The sequence below is a fragment of the Eutrigla gurnardus genome, assembly GCF_963514095.1.
Source record: "Eutrigla gurnardus genome assembly, chromosome: 19".
In the NCBI taxonomy this organism is placed as follows: domain Eukaryota; kingdom Metazoa; phylum Chordata; class Actinopteri; order Perciformes; family Triglidae; genus Eutrigla; species Eutrigla gurnardus.
Window position 1 is genome coordinate 8,313,617 of NC_139930.1, and position 22,564 is coordinate 8,336,180.

The window sequence follows — 22,564 nt, forward strand, 5'->3', positions numbered from 1 at the left end:
TACAGCGCATGCGCACATAACTCTTACCCAGTTTCTTATCCGGTTGAAGTTCGCAGGTCCATGTTGTCCGACTATATTCTGGCCAAATAATCCCACAGCGAACAAATATTCACTTACAAGTGGAGTCCTTTATTAAAACCTAATTAAATGTACAGTTTATTATTATTCGGATTATTATTGTTAATGATAATGAACGTGATTGGCTGTTGTTCCAGGAGGTGGGGCCAATTTTGTGTGTGTATTTGAATAAATTGGTAAAGTACCTCAAAACTATCACTACAGTAATTGAGATTGTTACATTTTACTAATAAATCATCATTACTTATTCCAAAACTATAATAATAATAGAATAAATATTAGATTGGTAGCCCACCTCTTGAAATATTCAGGCATTGCAACATTTTTCAATCACATTCCAAGCAGGCAGCATTTCTTCTTCAGTATCATATAGGAAGGAGGAGGAGGAGAGTTCACACCGTTCAGGAAATCCAGATACATTGATGAATAATTCATTTTTCACAGGCGAGCCATGAAGCTGCATCACCGACATAAGAGCAGCAGGCAGCATCTTATATCAAGTGTACTTATGTTAATATATAATAACCGATATGTCACTAAGCATCAGCACTCATGCTCTCCGAGGGTGCACTTTGGCACAGCGATGCCATACACTGTATTCTGAGGATCAGCATGCTAACACACAACGACAATGCAAACAGGCTGAGGTTTAGCAGATTGTGCTTATCATATAGCATCAGCATGCTAACATTGGCTAATTTGCATAAAACACAAAGTAGTTGAGGCTGATGGGAGTGTCGTTAGTTTTGCAGGTATTCAGTCATAAAGTATTGGACCGAAATAAGCACTATTTCATCAATGTGCTGGTGAAATCACAGTAGAAAATCCAAGAGAAGCTTGTTTGGCCTTGTCTGTCAGATAGACACCATCAACAAAGACCACAAAGCCCATTTGTGGGAGCAGAACTGAATGTTGCCAGTGAGTGTTGTACTTTTATCATGTACAGTTATCTCCAATGGATCGTCAGATTGAGCGGAGACAAGCTCAAACACACGAAGTAGCAATCATCCTCCCCTGGTGCTCATGGTGGGAAAAACAAATAGGAGCAGAAATAGATAACAAAAAGCAAAGGGCAGATGTTTGTCTTTTATTACAACAGTGGTTAGAGTGGATGTATGTTGTCATAGAAACATTTTTAAAGGCACTCGGAGCGTTAGAAGTTGTCTAGCAGGCTATGGTGTGGCTAGAGGGTCAGCCAGGGTCAGTAGGATTCATCCTCTGGGAACTATGAGTATGGGAACATTTCATAGCAGATATTTCCCAAAGACTAAAATGTTGAGGTTGCCAGTTGACGACATAGTTCAGTAAGTGGTTGACCAAGTGACTGACAGACCATTATTGCCATCCAAAAAAATCATAAATTATTAATATGATATGATCATATCTGCTTTTGAAATAATTACATACTAAAAGGTCACAATCGCTTTAATGAAAGCCCGAAAAAATAGTGAGTGAAAATCCTCTTTTTTTTTTCCATATAAACTATTGGTAATTATACAATTTTACTATATATCATAACACCAACACATCATTTTGGGAAGCTGCTGGAAGTCGCCTAATAAGAATGAAAAGCGTAGGGAACAAACCATGAGTCTGGAGCTGGCTGTCTTTTTCTACTAATGGCAGGAAACCAGGCCACATCGCGGATGTCTTACTGTGCTCACATCTGAACTTTATACTATTGTAAATAAAAATAAATAAGAATATACTACTTTGATCATTGTTAGAAATTCAGACAGTCCAGGGCAAGTCAAGTAAAAGTAAAATATTGATTTCATAACCATCATCCAAACATTACTAACAGAATTAAATACCACATATGCGCCATCATTTATCCGAAACATTTCCGTCTTTCTATATTAAATAGCACCAGACCTTAATGGAAACATTTATGAATAAAATTAAAGTCAGGGAGTGAACTGGATGTAATGCCTCAACACTCATTAAAGCACTTCATGAACAAACCTTTTGTAGAAGTTTTGGGTTCCCAGAGTTTTACAAATACCTCTAAAAAAATCTAACCTGATCCTACTTGGTAGTTTGGCCTCCAGGAGGAACCCAGGGCCCTCTTCACCAGGAGGAATCCAGGATCCACTTCACCAGGAGGAACTTTGGAGGAGGTGCAATGGAGGCAAAACCTCCATTGCATCTGCTGCCCCTTTAATTTGCACTAAAGCAGGTGAAACTGATTCACAATCACTTGTGCTTCCTTATTGGACAGATTGATCTCCCTGAAGTCTAACTGACTTGTTATAATGTGATGATTAAGTGTCCCCTGAATTGTTTGAGCTGTGTAGATAGTATCCAATGAACAAAGGGTCTTGAGGTACACAGTGCACATGTAGTGAACCATCTATCAATTGCCTCATGGCACTTTAATAACGTGTAAAATCCTCCGGTCATCAGAAAGTGCTGAAAAGTTGCTGCTGAAACGAATGACGGAATTGTTGCTGAGCTGCGCCTGCTGCCATGGAAAATCTCACATTGCCTGCTCTCTCCTATTCTTTATATTCTCCCCATGTTCCCGCCTGCTGCTGCTCCAGCAGTCATAAAGAAAAACTCCCGAGATGAACACGAGGCCTCGCCTGCTGTGGCAGGGCTGAAATCCTGTTCACCCCGACAGGCCCATAATGCACCCAGCCTTGCCTTTTATAGTTTTATTCTGCTCATCTTTTCTTAGACTCTAAAGCTGTTGAAAGAATAATACATTAATCAATATAATGGGCATCTGTGTTCTAATTATAGTTAATATGTGTAGACATGCATGCACCCCTTAGAAACCCCTCTAACACAATATTATTCAGCCACCAAAATTACTTTTATCTATTTCTACCGACACAGTACGTTATTGAAATGTGTGCATATGTAGATTCCAGTAAGTGCATTCATGCTCTAACATCCTCCATGCTCTTGGGTTACTAGAGGTGAGGTTATTAAAATAAATGATTGATGAATAAACCAGGTGTGTCACATAGCGCCAACCTCCAACGGTATAAACCAGTTTCAGCTCAACTTTAAACAAATATCTCTGGAATCAACGCTGTCTTAATCCTCATCACATCTCAAAGCTAAACCTCTAATCATTGAATGTGAAATAAAATAAAAGTGAATAATATAATAGTGACATGTATGGATTTACAAAGCCGGTTAGCTGTATGCTTATTCATATGTGCATGCGCCACAGTAATTAATAGGGCATTCCTCAAACTGGCTTAAACAAGTCCCAGCCATTAATTGCATGCCATGGGCCGGCTTTCCATTTAATTTCCGTTTGAGTTTTTTCCTTCTGCTTGCACTGTTGATCCATCCTGGTTTTCTGTCAACCCCAGAGGCTTTGTAAGTTAATGAAACAAAAGTGCTCATTTTAAATTCCATTTACCAACTTCTAAGTGCATTCCATGATTAATTGAAACTACCATATCTTTTTTCCCCAAACAAGTCCCCCAGGTATCACCGGCATCCACCAGCATCTCTGCAGAGCCCTGCCCTGCAAAGGAAATCAAATTAGGATTGACATCATTCCTTTGGACTGCCTACCTTGCTTTGTCTACACTGGGAAGAAAAAAAACGGATGTCATGCATTTGATGGATGCAAGTGCACCATCATTCTCTCTTTAAAAAGGATCTGTGGTAAATAAAAAAAGGCTGCACAGCCCTGCTCCAGCCAGTCAGAACACGTAGCTGAGCATGCTGGGAAAATGATAAGGCAAAGCTTGTGGTAATAAAAGCAAAGCTGTGAGTAAACCTTTTTGCAACCAGTGAGCAGAAGAGACCATATTTGGACTGTGGAGGAGCGACGGGTGGAACTGACGAGCACAAGCAGCAGAACGGGGGCGCTGTGGCACCGAAGTAGAGCGAGTCGTCCAATCGGAAGATCGGTTCAAATCCCGGCTCCTCCTGTCCTTGGGCAAAATACCGAACCACAAATTGCCCCTGAAGGCTGTGCCATCAGCCTGTGAATGTGTTTGAATGAGATGGTTCAGGTTAGCCCCTGATGTGCAGCAGAGAAAATGCAAGTGTAAGGCACTTCAGAGGTTGCCCCCTGGTTACGAGTGGTGATTGAGGAGTTAGCAGGCATTGAATAGCAGTATAAAACAGGCAATAAGAAGTGTTTTGATAAAGTGTGAGCCACTACAACCACAAGGCACGCATCCATAACTGGCCAACCAAAAGATAATGCAGTCTGCTGCAGCAGGATGTGAGATTAGCCGTGGTGCACGCTCACTTACTCACACAGACTTTTAAATATCCATCCATTGCAGACCGTAGTGCAACTGTAGTATCGCTCCCTGTTTCCACAACCCTGAGCACCAAACCAGTTAAGCCAGAGCGCCATCTGTACTTGTCATCAGTAGCAGCCAGGATATCAGTTTTATGTTTATAGCAACAAGCTGAAACGTCACACTGAAACAAACCAGAAATCATGTATTTGCAGATCAAATCAACACAGCTAGTCATATTTCAGACATTATAGATATAGAAATTGGTTGGAAAACACCATAATAATAAGACATAATTGTCAATATAAAACGGCTTTGAGAACTAAAACCAATCTGTTTGTTGCGCAGGAGTATAATAATAATAATAATAATAATAAGAGCTTTAAAATGACATTTTCCCAACCTGCAAAGTCGCCAGTACCCTTTTACTTCAAAGTTTAAGGAGCTTTGTTAACAGTTTCTGAATGTCTCGTTCATTCCTCACTAATGAAGTCATCCATGCCGGTATTCAGCGAGCCTCGATGCTGCATTCAAGCTGCAGACTGGATAACAATTAGGCGCACTTATCTCATGAGGGCAAGCCCTTCCCTCCCTACGAATAACTTAGCATTCAAACACTTGAAGCTGATAACAACAAAATGTATTTCCCTCTGCCAAGTGGAGGCTGCAGTTGCAGGAGTACCCCCCCCCCCCCCCCCCCCCAAAACAAAATGTAATCACTTTCTGATGTCTGAAGTCAGCGAATGTGAGAGAACATCAGTTATGATAGGAGGCCCAGAGCGCTTGAGTGCAGTAATGTCTCTCTGAGACGCCTGTCCGCTCAAGCTGAGGAGCACAACCTTTAAAGTGAAAGAGTTTACTTGTATTTTGTTTTGGGTTTGTTTGGGTTTTTTGTAGAGAAAACTGCAGAAAGGAGCTGAATACCACATCCAGAAACAGTCATGGGAGAAATGCACAAGGTGGATCAATTTCTGGGCAGCAAGTCAAAAGGTTCTGTTATGACATGAGCAGTAGTTAGAGTGTCCTTTTGCAAGCAGCAAATCTCAGGTTTGCAAACTGGCTTATCTTCAACAAATCGCACCGATCAAGGGAATGGAGAGTTGGGAGTCGCGGGACGAGGAGTGGCTCCTCTTATTGAAATCTAAAGTGCAGTTTGCGTGTATGAGGCATCCTTGACAAACTGTCAAGCTGTCGTTTCAGAGCAGCAACACACACTCCTCACAGTCTACATCTGATAGAACTGCATGACCCACGTAAATGAGCGGATGGGTTCAGGGAGAGGATTTAAGACAACGCTTCTTTCCCCCCCAAAAAAACTGCCTTCGGCGTTTACGCCTCTTAGATCTTTACACAGAGCAACTTGACAAATATCTTAAAGGTGTGTCTCTTGAGAGCAGGTTGGTTTTTATATTTATTACCAACTTTTTTGTCATGAATCAAAATTCCTTACACACACAGCAAATAATCGGTAGTTAATAAAATGAGTTTAAAAGTTTTAATGAATTGTATGGGAGGGGATGCTTGACTCTTCTCCAATTTAACATGATTTATTCCTTAAATTATATCCTTAATTTTTCATGCATGTGTGAAAATCTTTTTCAGTTTATTTTTCTTAACATAACATTGGTCATGTGACTTTACAAAAGGAAGTAAAATTACAGTCCCTCAGCTACGACACAATGTCTAACATCAACATGTTGGCATTTATTTTCAATAGCAAAATAACAATATGAGTTGAAGTTCATTCTTTGACCTGCTTTGAGGAACATCATGACTCACTCACTCACTCAAATGTGAACAGTTAAACCACCTGGGAGTGTCGGGTCTGCTGTCTCCATTCACCCGGATGGGTGGCTGCTATCAGTAATCACAGACAAGAGGAGATGGTTCAGTGTGTGTGGCTGAGTCAATCACTCAGTGTCAGTGAAACTTCCGCTTTAGCGAAACAAAGCGGAGCCACACTTGCATCGCCTGAAATCACTCAAATCACTGACACTGAAGCAGCGGGTTGGACTTCCACAGCACAAATCATCATGTACGTTTTTTACTCACTGCAGACATTTTTGACATTAGACCACAGCAGGATGTCTCTATGTTTTTAATATTCCAGAAATTAAACAAGATTGAAATGCAATGTTTAATTCCCTTTATCAAAATGAAAAAGACCCAAACAGTAGACTCACAGTATTACCTTAAGTTTCCATGTTTTTATTTGTGATTGGAGAGGGCTTGTATTTCGGATATGGGATTGTATTAAGATAGGAGCAGAATGCTCTGGGTGATGCCAACTCAAGTCACTCGTAAACTAAGATCGGTTGAGTCGAGTTCAACACCTCTACTGACCAGCAGCGAAACCTAATTGTGATTGACCTCAATATTCCTTGGGCTCATACACAAGGACACGCTCATGTGCACACACACACACACACACACACACACACACACACACACACACAAGCCATCCTTCGATCAGCACCACGGACAGAGCACCAAATCTATAAAGCAATGCAGCGGCCAAATGCCATCAGGCACACTTTACAGTAGGTGTCACATCTTCCGCAACACTCCAACAATGAGACATAAAAATTATATTGCTATAGATTTAAATCCCTGTTCTCACTCCATAATAAGAAAGAGAAACCTTTACTCACCCATTAAAATTGAAATGCGTAAGAGGATCCACCTACAACAGTAAAGGGGCAAAACATTCCTTCCTACATGGGCCCCTGACAGCACTGCTGCATCTGTTGCCTCTTTAATATTTACGCCATTGGCCCTGACTAGTTTTCTTACCAAGAAAACTAAACTCTGGCTCTAAACTCTCAGTCTGAAGCCAAGCTAGCGGCTCTGTGAGGCACAGTGGTGCTTTGAGCTAAACTTGACTTCATAGCAATCCATCCAAAAGCTGTCTGGAAGTTTAATTCTTAAACATTTCACTCACTGTGGTGCTCGACGGGAAGACCTGGGATCACAGAGGTCACAGAGGACACATGTCTGGGATCCATGAATGTCTGAATGCCAATCCATCCACTCGATGTTGAGACATTAAAGTGGATCATTAAACATCAGGGCATATCTAAAGCCTTTAGCATTCACCCTCCGGGGACCATGACCATCTGTACAGAATGGTATGGCATTTCATTTGCACAAGCATTTGCCAGCTCTGTGGTAATGCACAGCATCTGAAAAGCATCACCAAGTACTCATCCATAGAGCGTTATATTCCTCACCACGCTCTGGGGCGCAGGGTTCTGTGCAGTATCCATGAGATGAATCTAAATAGGCAGTTTCTTTTCACTGTTCTCAAAGTCAGGAATAAACATCAGACTGACTGCAGACAACATTCAGCAACGGTCCAAATGTAGATGAGTTGAACATTTTGTGCTACCCCAATGTCTGTTAAGCTGATCAAAGGTGAAAGAAAAAAGCTAAGAAAATGCAAAAATTGTCTTGTCTTTTACCACTTTTTTTTTATAATAAATGTAAATTCCATAGATTCTAATAATAATACACATTTTTAACACAGACAGAGAGAAGAATGAGGCCAGTCCAAAGATTATAAGGACAGCCCCAAATGAAAACTGAAAGTTACAATATACACCCATAGACCAGAGCGATCCCTATGCTAGATCAATACACCCGGCTGCAGCAGACTTATGAGACAGCTCGGTCATTTGAAGATGAATGCTTCACTCTGACATTCCAGACAGAAGTGAAAAAGAATCCCAGAATGAACCGCGCTGCCAGCGGCATCTGAGACACCTGTGGTCAGGTCACAGCGCCGTCGCAAGAGCCATAAATAACTAAACCTGAAACAATAACCTGAGTGATCGCCAATTTGTCATCCTTGAGGTATTAGTGATGTACTGGGCCAAACTGCGTCAGTACATCTGGAATCCCTCTGCAGGACCAAACCATTCCCCTCGGCCCCCCTTTTTTACAGCTGGCTTAAAAGCCCGCAAAATGGGAGACCAGATGAGTTCAAAGTAGTAAATAGACACATTAATTTCACAAATGACCCCAAAACAAACATGAGTCAGTAATCAGTGATGTAACTAAGCTAAACAGTCTGCAAACGTGCTGTTAGCGGGAAACCACCAAACCAGAAACTATTGTTTTCCCTCACTAGAGCCAGGAGCATCAACAGCTTCCAGCCTCCAGCATGCAGCTTAGGTTTGACACAAAATAAACCATTGAAGCTTGCAAAACTTCTTCCACAAAAGCCATGAGGAACAAACAAACTGCCCGGACACCCAAAACCCAAACGAATGTGTAGAGAATTAAACCGTTACACTAATAGCCAGAGCAGCAACTACACAACCAATTTCATTGCTTTGTCCCTCTAACTGTGAGTCAAGTTGACGATAAAGCAGGGTATGCTTTAGGGCATGGCTACCTTGTGATTGACAGGTTGCTACCATGGCAACACTACCAATGCGTTTGACATTACTTTAACACTTAGCTGCAGAGAATTATGGAAGATAGTTAACTTTTTCCCCCCACTTGTGTTCGTCAGATCCACCCGTTGCTCCTCCACAGTCCAAATATGGTCACTTCCTTTACTGGTTGCAAAAATATCTAAATATAAGATGGCGACCGCCATAATCCAAGAAGGATTTTGGCCAAAATTCAAAAATGTCGACCTTGAGCCTTCAAAAACTGTCAACAGACCAATGGTTAACGGGGACTATATTTAGCTGTGGATTGATATATATTTGGTTTGGTTTGGCACCAGTTTGCGTTGAGTCAGCATGTGTTCATGCTAATGAAAGAACATGTCACCCACGGCAACAGTGTGGCTCAGCAACTAGAGATGATCATAATCTTAATTGTGTTTCTATAAAGTGTATATTTATAGCGTACGTTTTGTTTATGTACTTAAAGACACTGACGAAATGAGCAGTGCGCGTGAACCCACTAATTAAAAAGGGTATGAATGGGGGCGTGGCCTGGGGGCGGGGGGGGGGGGGGGGTCCACCGTGACTTTCTCTCCCAGCAGAGGAGGCTGGCAGGAGGGACGGGAGCTCTTTGCTCTCCGTGCTGGACGACACAGCAACATATGAGCGCTGAACTGTTTCCTTTTTAAAAACAGAAACTAACTCGGTGCAAGGTAAGACTTTTTTTCTTTCCTCTACTTCCCTGGCTGAGTGACTTCTCATTTCCATAATGGAGCGTTATGATTATTTTGGATTCTTTCTAATTGAGTGGAGGACGCGTTGCTTGTGTGTGTGTGTGTGTGTGTTTTTTTAATTGGCTACTGATGTGCACATTGTGAAAATTGCTTTATTTCCACCGTCAGTTGGGGATGCTAATTCATGCAGCCTCTCCAGTAATGGTTTGTACATTATTTCAAAAGTATTCATTCATGATAGAGGCTAATATGTTTTATATTCATAGTGAAAAAACAAAAAAACAAAAAAAAAAACAATTAGGCTTCTTCCCGTCGCACTGTCGTTTATTGTCAGAACATTTCCCCTCAACAGGTAGGTCATAATAATCTGAAAACACAGAAGGGGGAATGGGATGTAGATAAAATATTGTATGCATATAAAGCAAATGATGAATGATTAAAGCTGTAAAGGCTCATGGTTCAAATCTTAGAGGACTTAAACACCATTCATTTTTTCAATTGTATACCATCATCCTCAGGACTCAACACTAATAACACAACCCCCTCAGATGGATGAAGACAAAACACTTTTCCTTTGTGAAGGGCAGCGTGCAGCAGTGTTCAAGGTTGATAAAACATAATGATTAATGTCATGCAGGTTTTTAGAGTTATGAACCCTTTCCCCCAGAGAGTACAGCTTTTCAGAAATGGACTTGGAATGGACAGTAATTCATCATGGTAGTGCACTGCTCCAGAGACCTGACACAAACGGTTGTATTACAGTGTTTGTAAAACCAAATGATATATGAACTCCACGGTGGCCCGCACTGGCAGCAGAATACATTACCGTGTTGGGGAGATTCATGTGTGCGTTTGAGAAGGATGTCGGGCTTTCGTTTGTCTGCTGTGACCTGAAGGAAAAGTTATGTCGTCTACATTTTAAATCCAGGAATTCCTCCAAGTTGTGGAGAAATATCTCAACACGAAGTCGGATTCGGTTCTCTGGTTCCAGCCTCTCAAATGTGACGGTTTGCTGCTTTTCCTGTTCTACAGTCGTGTGTGAACTCGTCTTTAGGGGTGCGTTCAGACATAACAAGCAATTTGAAGCCATCGATGTGGCTCTCTTTCTGGTATTTGTCAACCTCGAACCAACCTCATTTTACAAGTAATCGATAGATGAATCAATCATGAAAATGATTGCTTGTGCATGACAGGCGTGCAGCTAAATCTTCTGCAACCGCGATGATGAGGGTCTCACTAGTTAATGAATGTATCGGGGTTTGTTGAAGCGAGCATGCATGCTGTAAAAAGAACAGGACCTCGTGATCTGCTGCAGTCGAGATGTTGTCAGGCAGACTTATTGTGCACATTACTTCTGTGATAGCAATGCTGTGAACTGCTGATTGAATATGCCCGTGGTCAGGCTACATGAAGCCAGCTCGCTAACATTCTGTCTCCTAAAACAAATTTCTGATTATAACTCCAATATGAGGTTTAATTGGCTGCCTTGCTTCCATTGTGTAAAGGCCACACAGACCGAGGAGGCTAACTGGAAAGTTTCTTCAAGGGCAAAGCACCATCTTTCCATGAAGTCCACAAATTCAATCAAATGGAGCAGTGCACACGTGGATCTCAGATGTAAATTGAGGTGCACTGATGTCTTAATCAAATATTATCTGCAGGGGATGAGAGACATCCGCAGTCTCACTGTTAATCTCTACATTTTCTCGGAGGTTATGTCTTCAACTTGCCCTTTTATTCCTCACCAACACTCCCAGAAAAACCCAAGATGTGGAACTCAATGTAAATGACCTAAATGTAATTGAACTCACAGTGATGTAAAATAGAGAAAAGCAGCAAAACATCACATTTTAGAAGCGAGAATGAGCAAATATTGGATGTTTGCTCGATAAATAACTCAGAACTAATCAATTATGAACACTGTGAAAAGGCAGATTGATCTTGCACACCTTGACATTTTGATGCACTCGGCCAACAGGGCACAGGCCAGTGCATTAATAGGATTTTAGATTTTTTTTTTTTTCTATCGACTAACTCATTCTGGGTCAGTTCACTCACTTAACATGGATTGAAGGATATTTTCTCTAATCTTTTTGGAGAAATTCAGAAGCATTAAAACAGAGTTAACAGAGAATGACCCCCAAAACCTGGAAATTAGTCAGCATTTCTGCACTTCCAGGTCCCGTGTCTCGCAGACATTGGGTTGTGTGAATGTGTTTTTAGATGCCTGAAATAAGGTTTATACTGTACAAGCTTAAGGGATTTAACATTTTGTTTTACGACATAAAATATGTCAGTGAATGTTGAAGCTTTTGTGTGTATTCATGTCAACTAACAGCGTGGTCAGCTCCTCGGCACAAAAATCATTGATATTTTTAATGTGTGCATCACAACACAGACGGTCATGAAGTACTTTGTATTTATTTAGCAAGTCGATAAAATACGCTTTTGGCCCCACATTGACAACGGTAGCGTTTACTGCTCCTTTCGTTCTTACCTTTCACAATAAAAGCCCTAAACATATCACTACATGGCAGGGAGGCTCAAGTTAGAACAAATTAGCTTACAGTATGTATTTATTACTATACTTACTTATTCAAATATGACGGTATTTATTGCGGATTGTCCACCAGCCACCGTAAATCTGGCATGTTTTAATTGTGCGACAGCAGTGACGTCATTAACGGCACAGAGAAAATGACACCAGTCGTGTCCCAAAGTATTTGGTCACAATGCAGATGAGCTCGCTATAGAGTCGTCAAATAGAACTCCCTGGATGGGAAGAAGTGAATGAGTGAGTGATTTCGGACACTTCCTGTGTCAGCCTTTAGCTTCATGGTGGTGAAGTGATGTCACGTTACCGTGGATTTAATTTCATAGCCTAACGTTAGCTTTTCACTTCTGATTATTGCATTATTGCAAAGTTATTGCAACTTTTCAGGAAAGTTGTCTTCAATTAATTTCACTATCTTGCTAAACAAGAAGTGTTTATTAAATTGCCTATTTTCAACAAAAAGATTTGTCAAGGATGCAATGCTAACTTTCAGGGTTCAGCCTTTAAAAATGCATCATTCTGCAGCAATCTATTCCTCAATTGTTTGGATGAGTTTTTGTCTGCCTCTGTCCTTTCTGTCAAAACACAAGCAGCTCAACAGCTTTTGAATTTTGTCTGATAGGCCTCCTCCTTTTTCCTGGAGGAAGACAATTATGAAAAAAGACGCCAAAAACTCTCAGTCGACCGACTGAAAAAGTCATTTAACACATCTTACACCACTTCATCATTTTGTCACAGCCCAGCTGTCACGCTGCCCCTTCCATGCTAATACATGCATGAATGAAACATGAAGGCAAGCGACATATAGAGGAGTTACAGCTGCTTTTTAAGCCTCGGGCCGAGCGCCAACACAGCACATGCAAATTGAACATAATGTGTCAGCCGAGCAGCTGCAGGACATCGATGTGTCACCTGTTCCAGACGTGCCGCTCTGCTTTCCAATTCACGGAAGACTTATGTGCCTGAATGATGTCGTTTTACCTCGTTGAATTGTTTTTACTGTACTACCTCAGGACAACGTAAAGCTATTTCCCAGCCGACACTGTACTTCACAGTAAGAGTAGTCCCCAAACACAGGTGGGCTGAGGAAATAAACTTTTTATATGCTGTTAATCTCTTATTGTGCAGGCGCTTCACCACAACCGTGAAATGTCATTGCCACGGCATTCCAAATATCACTGCGTTTAGCCACGCTTGCTGAAACAATCCCAGATATCTTATTCACCCCCTATTCCGTTGCAAATCCCCCTCCCTCCCGGCTACTGACGTTTGAAATCCCAGCATCAAGTGTTTATTTGGGTGGATTTAGATTTGCCTCGTGGTGAATGTGCAAGCGAGCGAAAGCCTTTGATCCAGCGCTAACATGTCACAATCATGGCTGCTGCTCTCCAAAGACTTTATCGCCACAGCTTCTCCATATTCTTTTTCTCCTCGCCGCCGTTTATCTCCCTCGGTGACATCCCTGATCTGCAACACGTACAGGGAGAGTGGTACTGAGTGGGACTATCAGCAGGCCCAAGCCTTTGCTCGGTAATATAGTTCCCTCCTCAAGGTGCAATTCCTGGCCTGTCATCCGCCGTTTGAGTAAGAGCCCAGCCTTCAGGCTTCAAAGAAGCCATCACAGGCTTCCCCACGAATGTCTGCTGTTAAACAACAAATATTCACTCCGCTTTGATTTATCTTTGTATTCCCCGCATGGCTGGCTGGTTTTCTCATAATGCCACAGATGATTTTCTATTTGCCCCCTGAGGATTATCACTGTCGCTGTGGTGCCCTCGTCTTTACCCCTGTTTCGTTTGATTAAGCCTCGTCTGTTGTTTTAACTTTTCCATTAAGATACTCTCCATCCCCGCTGCTCACGAACTCTGTTGCCTCCTCACAGTAAATTGATATTTTCCTTTTAAATCCATCTGCCTCGATAACTAAAGGTTAAACAAAACTCAGGTATGAGGAGTGGTGTGTTTTAAGGTTGTCAGTTGTGTGCTTCCAGTCAAAAAGAGAAGTTGGCTGCAATGTTTTTTTGGAAAGGTAATTGTGAATCCCATTGAGTTCGCTCAAGCATAATCCCCATTTCCTCTAATGCAGCATAATGGGGGCAGAGCACATTTGCAAACAGAGAATGTATCCTCTGGAGAAAAAGAAAATGTTTACCCTTTATTCATAAATATGGGCTGTATTTTTGTTTTTCCAATTTACCTTAAATGCCTTCTATTTTATATGTGAAGTTTTGATTAATTGCTCCTAAAGAAAGAACAGCGCCTAAAGGTAAAGTGTGTAGGATTTTGTGGCATCTAGTGGCAAACTAAATACCCCTCCCTTCCCAAGTGTGTCAGAATGATGGCGGCTTCTAACGTAAAAACCTTCTCTGGAACCACAGTTTGGTTTGTCCTCTCTGGGCTACTGTAGAAACATGGCAGCAACACAACCATGAGGAGGACCTGCTGTCTATGTAGATGAAAACCTAATTAAGAATATTATATTCAATTTCTGCTAACAGAGCATGCAAAATCCTACACACTGTTCCTTTAAGAGGTAATGCCCTGTTTTATTTCTTTGGAAATAAAAGCTTTGGATTATGAAAGTGTTGTTCAATATACTTTTCTCTTTTCTTGTTTTAGGGTTTTCGGTTTCTTGCAAGGAAGCCTTTCAGCATGGTTGAACGTAACGTAAATCTACTGGTGACCACGTGAACATTATTATTTTGTCATTTCTACGAAAGTATCCTGGACTAAATATGACAAAGCGTTGCAGTGTTTCTCTTTCTAAATTTGACGCTGTGCCAAGGAATCCTGCCAGAGGCCATGTGATATGCAGAGTGTTGGCAAGAGTCCCCGCATCTACAAATATACTGGAAGAGCTGTTTATGCAGCAGGAAAAGCTTTTATCCTCTGCATTAGGAGGAGCAGAACAAGGCAGCTGTAATTGAGGAGCAGATGTGGCATGAATGCCATCAATCTGCAAGACAATTGCACAACCAAATGCACCCAACATATAACAATGACTCCTGCTGAGAACGCCAGCGTTCTCCCTGCAGCTGATCGCTGTACAAACTGCAGCCCCTCCGCCAACCCGGAGGTGGATGTGACCAAGGCGGTGGTTTTGGGGGTGGTGCTGTTGCTGTTTGTGGTGTTCGGGGTCCTTGGCAACATCCTGGTCATCCTGTCAGTGTTGTTCCACCACCACTGGCGCTCTGTGACACATTACTTCATTGCCAACCTGGCGGCGGCAGACCTGCTGCTCAGCTCCGCCGTCCTGCCCTTCTCCGCCACCTCGGAGGCTCTCGGCAGATGGGTGTTCGGCCGCTCCTTCTGCAGCGTCTGGGCCGCCCTGGACGTCCTCTGCTGCACCGCCTCCATCCTCAGTCTGTGCGTGATCTCGATCGACCGTTGCCTGGCTGTCAGCTACCCGCTGCGCTACCCGTCCATTGCGACAGGGCGGCGAGGCCTGACGGCGGTGGCTGCTCTCTGGGGGCTCTCAGCAGCTATATCCGTGGGCCCTCTGTTCGGCTGGAAGGAGCCAGACCCAGAGGACGAGACGGTGTGCCGGATCACAGAGGAGCCCGGCTACGCTTTGTTCTCGGCGCTGGGATCTTTCTACATACCTCTGGCCATCATCCTGGCCATGTACTGCCGCGTGTACGCCGTGGCAAGGAGGGAGACGAAAACCCTCAGGAAGAGCAGTAAGGGCGAAGGCGTGGAGATGGAGGGGGTGGTGCTGAGAATGCACAGAGGGAACGCTGCTCAGACGGGGAAGCAGGAGGATGACGGGGGGTCCGTGACACATAAACGCATCACGTTTTCCCTGCCAAGGCTGCTGAAGTTCTCAAGAGAAGAGAAGGCAGCCAAGACTCTTGGCATTGTTGTCGGGTGCTTCGTTCTGTGCTGGCTCCCGTTTTTCCTGGTTTTACCCATCGGTAGGTACCTCCTAAGCCATTCTGCTTAAACTTAAATTGCATCTGTATTTGTTGTTATTTGCTTTTATTTCGTGCTTGTATACACACACACAAAAAATCATCCTGCAGATTAACGTCTGAATTCTCCACGGGGTGTCAGCACACCATGACAATACTGGTGGGTGTAGCAGTTAAGCGCTTTTTTTCTTTTAGATAAATGGACCTAGAATAAAACATCTTGAGTTGCAATATAACAGACGGTTAAAAAAGTATGTCTGTAATACCTATTGATCCAGACGAAGGAATGAGTCTTTGAAGTTTGAGAAATAATTTCACAACAGTGTTGTCAAACAACCCACTGAGTATTTGAAAGACTGAGAACAATTTATAGCATCTTTCAGAAAAACAAGTCTTCACTATGTGCATTGAATGCAAAGGTGAGGTAATGAGAGGCCCCAAATAGGGTGGAGGACAACAAAAGTTTGAGGAATCTAAGAAAGGATTTCAATGACTCAGAAACTATTTGATGTCATAATGAATGCTTAAATTATTTATTTTAAGACATTTTCTCATAGAGCCTGCTTTATTCTGAAACATATCTGAAATGTTAATTAAAATTTTAGCAGAGTCAAAATTGAATAGAAATGAACTAATTAAGGATTAGTCTGTAGTCAGACAGTAGTGTAGATATGAGCTACAATTTACATTATCAGGAGCTCAGGATGGAGGAACTCATATCTGCACATAATGTTAGAATTTAAAGGTGACATCATGCTTATTTTCAGGTTCATAGTTGTATTTGGGGCTTCTATTAAAACATGTTTACATGCTTTAATGTTATAAAAAACTATGATTTTTTCTCATAAGATTTGTCTGAATATATTATTCAGTATTGACTGTCGCTCAATGAAACGCTCTGTTCAAGCGCCTGTCTCTTTAAGAGCTGCCGAAAAAGCCAAGTATGCTCCGATTGGTCCGCATTTTCTGGTCTTTCTGGCATTTGAGCTGTCGCCGTCTTCACAGCGACTCACAGGGTGCATCACAAAGTTTGCAGCACTTCTACTCTTGACTGTTTTAGGTGTGACATCACAACCCTACAGAAGTCCTGACGACTCGTTTAAAAGGCACAGCGTCTTCGTTTCTCTGTGGATTGAGCGTCGTTGTGTCGTTGAGAGCCTGTTTTTTTTTTTTATAAAAAGGTCATGGAAATTTCATGTTCTACAATATTTAAATGTAATAAAATCAGCACATAATGTAAGAAAAGAGTGCATAACAGCGTTTTGTGCATAATATAATAATTTATTACATTATGAGAAAATGACTACTTTTTTAAAAAATGGACAATTTAAAAAAAAAAAACTTTTACAGAGAGGAAAAACTTTTACAGACAGAAATGATTGTCTGAAATAATTACCTCACATTGAGCTCTTTATCATCTGTGTAAAAGTTATTTTTGTCCATTAATAACACATCCATCCATCTGGTACATTATGCAACATTATGTATATTATTATATTGCTTCGTTATGTAATACTTTTCTCACAACTTAGTTATTTCTTACACTACACACTCGACAGTTTACATTTGGGGCTCCTGGTTATTATATGCTGGGTATTAAATTCTAAGCTTTTATTACATTTACAATTCCATTGTACGCAGTTGTTACATTCAGAGTCACTACATCCAGATATTCTCAACCTCATCTTCAATAAATGACACTTACATTTTGTCAGACTCTGTCAGAGGAGGCGATAACAGCGATGCTATCAGAGATGTAAGAGAGGACGGAGCCCAACCATTGTGAATCCCAATCTAAAATCTTAATTGCTTCTGAAATAACTCTCGTAGCTTGACTGAGATAAGTGCTCGTCAGCTTGGACCAGTGTGGATTTAAGGGTAATAGTCTGTCAGCAGTTACAGGTCACAGATGATGAGATTATATCTCAAGCCTGTATTTTGTTACACAAATCGTAATATCATTGCAGGAAGGAACAATTTACGGGATGGAGGAGACGTGGATGCAACATTTCCTCTGGACAAATAATAATATGGGTTATCTTTTTCTCTGTTTTTGGCCAGTGTGGACATTCATAACCAGCCATATCAAACAATGTGTTATCCAACTGTGAGAAAAAAGTTATTTCTACTGGGAGATGTCGTCCTTCATAAATCGATGAACGTGGTTTTTGTAGCTGGGATTTAGACGACACAATAACTTCAGTTATGAAAGTTTGACTTTAGTTCCATTTTTTAATCAATCTGACCTTCTTAGTGTTCGACAAGAAGAAGCCTGCAGAGTATTAGCACACAGCAAGAGACTTTTGGACAAAATACAACCTTGGTCCTTGGTTAAAAAAAAATTAATTATTAAACTTGAACTTTACTTTAATTGTTCCAATTTAACATTATTTTCTGATGCTGTTAAAAGTTTCTCACATTAGTGCTGAAACATTTTGCCAAAAGGGCTTTTACACAGTAGGAAAAACACAGCCCTAAATACTTAAATTAAAGAGGGCTGAATTCCATTTAGTTGCTTCAGTTTCAGGGTCCTGCAAGTGTTCCTGCTGGCTCACTGTCACGGCTTACTGAGACACAGTAATAGAACAGAGCCGCCGCCAATGTTATCAGTAACACCTGTGTTTCTCCTTCTGTTGTGAAAAAGGCCCATTAATCAATCATCTGTTTGAAAGCCTCTCAAATGAGATGATTTTCTGCTTTTTGCTCCCGTTGTAAATTTAATATTCTGGGATTTTGGTCTTTTGATTGGACAAAACGAGCAATTTAAAGACTTTCCTTTGTGCTGTGTAAAACCATGACAGGTATTCTCCATTACCTTCAGACTTTTTATTACTAAAAAGAAACTAATCGACATATACTATACATATATATATATATATATATGTGTGTATATATATATACACATACATACACACACACATATACATATACATATACATATACATATACACATACACACACATAGTAGAATGATGTCATAAATCAAGATGTGTAAAATGTGTCATTCAGGCAGATAACCATATTCATTATATTATATTATTGTTTATGAATGTAAAGCTGAAGAACTACAGGAAAGGTCAGCGGGTCCAAGACTTTAGGATTCATCGTCTGGAGACATGGATATCTGTAACAGATTACATGGCCATCCAGCTAATAGTTGATCACTAAAAATCAATAATGTCAATCTCCTGGTAGCGCTAGAGGAAAGGTCAGGGGCTGGCCACGGTCAGGATTCAAGATTACGAATCCAGCTAATAGTTGTTGAGTCTGGGTTAACGTGGCGGGCTGACCAGCCATCGAGTCATGTGACTGTCATGGCTAAACATATACCCGGAGCCTTATATGTATTATTATGTAGCACTAAGCGCAACCCTCCTGTGGGAAAACACTGTATATATTATGATGCAAAAGCTGCTCAGGCCTGAAACATTTGTATAATGGTGGCTTGATGATAAATTTTGCCGTATGAACATAACATCAGGCAGGACCTGCCTCTTTCCCTCGGCTCTACTGCTCGCTTTTCTCTGAAGGGACATCAAGAAATTCAATTACAAGCAACCAAATAGACCAAATAAAACACCACATTGGAGCAAAATGGGCTTCTTCTGTGAGATGAAATGGAATGAACCAAACTATTGCTTCCTCATATGAAAGCTATTATAGATAACAAGCACGAGGCTTAATGGGCTGTAATGCCAGGAGGTATCCTCAGTCACCCTGTAGCCTCCCAAGGCAGCCAGTCATCGGAGAACAGTTATGCATTTCAATTGAGACAAACCTTCACAGCTCACAGTGCAGTGCTCATTCAAGCTCTGAGGCAATGATAGTCTGAGGTTCCCAGAGAGAGGGTTTGAAAAACTACTGCATTTTTCATTTTGTATTTTTCCTGAGCACTTCAGATGGAAAGCCTGTTTTTGCGCTGATGCACTTGGCGGCAGCCAATGTTGGCATTACTGGCACAGTAAGCTTACAGGGCTAATAAAATCAGGTGACTGCTGCTCATCTGTGGTAACATGAAGCATTGCTTTTGTAAAAAAAAAAAACATGGGTTTTGCACTTTGGTTTATGCAATTCATCCCAAAGGTGTTGGATAAGATTGAGGTCAGGTCTCTGTGCAGGTTAAGTTCTTCCACAACAAACGAGGAAAAGCATTTCTTTATGCACCTGGCAATCTCCACAGAGCTGGCCAGTACCTCTTTAAATGGGGGAGGTTGTACGATTTAGTGCCATCTAGTGGTGAGATTGCAGATTTCATCCAACTGAACCCCTCTGCTCATCCCTCCCTGTGTTTCAGTGAACTATGTTGGCCTCCATGAAATAGGTGTTTGGCTTGTCCCCTCTGGGCTACTGTAGAAGTCCATGAAGAGGATCCACTCCAACGTAGACATGAAGGGCTCCTTTTGAACTATTTAAAAGACAATGATTCTTAGTTTTAGGTGATAATACGCAAATAAAAACAGAGTTATGAATATTAAATTACTTCCCTGAATCCTCCACACTGTTCCTTTAAACCAATCACAATCGTCTTGGGTTGGGTTCAGCCTATGCCGTGATGGCGTGAAATCATGATCAACATTTGAAACCAGACAAACTTGATATTCTGTCTAATTCATCTTTACAAAATTCACAAACCCATTATTAGATATTCTCCAAAAATAATATGTTAAATCATTAATAATTATTAATGTAATGATCCAGGAAATGCAGTATTGGACCCAAATGCAGACAATGCAGTAGACAGGATAATTGTGTGTATATGTAGGCTTACAGGCAGGCACGTAGATGTTGGCAGGGGTGGGTTCCAGGTCCAGGTTCAGGCTACAGAAGCTGAAAAATGAATGGAAGTGGGCCGGTATCTGAACTGAGAGGCTGATGAGGGGGAAAGTCTGAGACCTGCAGAGCAGATGAGGAAAGTGGGACCAGGTGTGTAGATGGGTGGGGCGGTCAGGTGATCGGGAAAGGAAGAAAAGTCTGAGGGCATCTGGTGGATGGGTGGGAAATGGCACTTTCTAGTTCTAACTGGGACTTTTAAGTGTTGTGGTGGATAAGTGTCTGTTTCCCTTCATATTTTCATTTGCATATTTCTCTGTGTTCTTTAGGATCCATCTTCCCGTCCTGTAGGCCTTCTGAAACTGTCTTTAAGATAACCTTCTGGCTGGGTTACCTCAACAGCTGCATCAACCCCATCATCTACCCGTGCTTCAGCCGGGAGTTCAAGAAAGCCTTCCACAACGTGCTCCGCGGTCGCTGCCTGAGAACCGGGCTGCCGGCTGCCAAACCACAAGGACACATAACCGCCCGCTCATCCAGTCCAGGCCCTGCGTCCAATACGTCCGATGCCTCGGGCCAAAACCGCATCGCTGTCTCCCGGTGGGGATGTTGCCCCTCGTCATCTGTCGGCAGCGCAGATCAGGCTCTAAGTGCACAAACCCAGAGTCGGAGCCTGCTGAAGGCATGGTGTCTCTCAGCAAGTCGAACGCCGCTACCACAGAACCCCTCCAGTCACGGGTCCGCCAAGGGCCTGCGTCTTTCTCTCGGCGTTACAGGAGAGGCTGTTTGATTGGCATATTGATGCAATAATGACATTTAGAGCATCCAATCTTGGACATTCTGCCCTGTGGGAGCAGTCATGTACAACTTTTACATGTATATTTAATTCCTCAGCAGCATCAGAGCTCCAGCCGAGAGTGAGACTTGCCAGCGGAAGATAAGTCTGTTGCCTCAAGGCTTTACGCCGTGTAAATGTCTGGGGATTCAAATAAAATACAACTTGGAAAAGTGAATGAATACGATTTTTTCAACAACCAACACTCAGCCGCTCTTGAATAGAGGCAGAACACTACATGTCAAGCTTGCTCAATATGTCCATGTCGGTGATCGACAAGAAGAAGACTGCGAGTACGAGCGCACAGCAAGAGGTTTTGGGAAAAATACAACCTCGGTCTCTGGTTAAAAAATGCATGAAGCTCAAGTATGGACACATGGGTAGAAGGGATTACTATCTGCACTTGGAAAAGAATAAAAGAGATAATAAAACCTTATTGAAATGGCATTGAAAAGAACTCCAGAGACATGATTTCTTTAAACATTAGTGGTATTTCTGAGGATTGCACGAAAGCCCTCAATGGCAAAATACTCCTAAATCCTGACATAATTAGCATGAACCGACAGCTCTGGAAGCAGAAGTCTGTATCGGGTGTGTGTGTGTGTGTGTGTGTGTTATGTGAGCTATGCTTTAAAAGAAACTCAACAATGTGCAGGTTGGAGGGAAGAGAATTGCATTTGATATCTGGCTGCGGGGGAACAGAAACCCTTACAATACAGTGCAGTCTCAAAAAATAGTCCTCCATTCTACCCTTCTAAAGCTTTCGATGTCCAGTATTCGTTTTCGCCGAGGCTGTATTAAAGATGTGTTGGATCAACTTTTAATGTTTGACATCATAGCTTGTGGTACTGTTAAATAAATGAACAGGTGTCAGATGGTTTTCTCTCTCTTTTTGAGTGCTGCTTTCTTGCCAGTGCAGTTCGGCAGAGTTGTGTTTTCCCCGTGCAAACGCTGGGAACAACATCGCTACATCATGTTTGAAAGTCATGAGTAATACATCTCATATCTTTGTTTTTTCGGTATCTGTATGTTTCTTTCAAGTTTGCCATCTTTTGTTTTTTCTCCA

The 22,564-nt window shown here is 41.8% G+C and overlaps 1 protein-coding gene across 1 annotated transcript; it reads left to right on the forward strand.

Moving 5' to 3' along the window:
• The first annotated feature begins 9,318 nt into the window (after positions 1-9,318).
• LOC311029870 (alpha-1A adrenergic receptor-like) lies at positions 9,319-22,360 on the forward strand. Its single transcript, XM_084035266.1, has 3 exons — positions 9,319-9,408; positions 14,602-15,896; positions 20,993-22,360. The coding sequence occupies exons 2-3, from the start codon at positions 14,924-14,926 to the stop codon at positions 21,451-21,453; spliced, it is 1,434 nt and encodes a 477-aa protein (XP_083891392.1). The 5' UTR covers positions 9,319-9,408; positions 14,602-14,923; the 3' UTR covers positions 21,454-22,360.
• Positions 22,361-22,564: the final 204 nt, after the last annotated feature.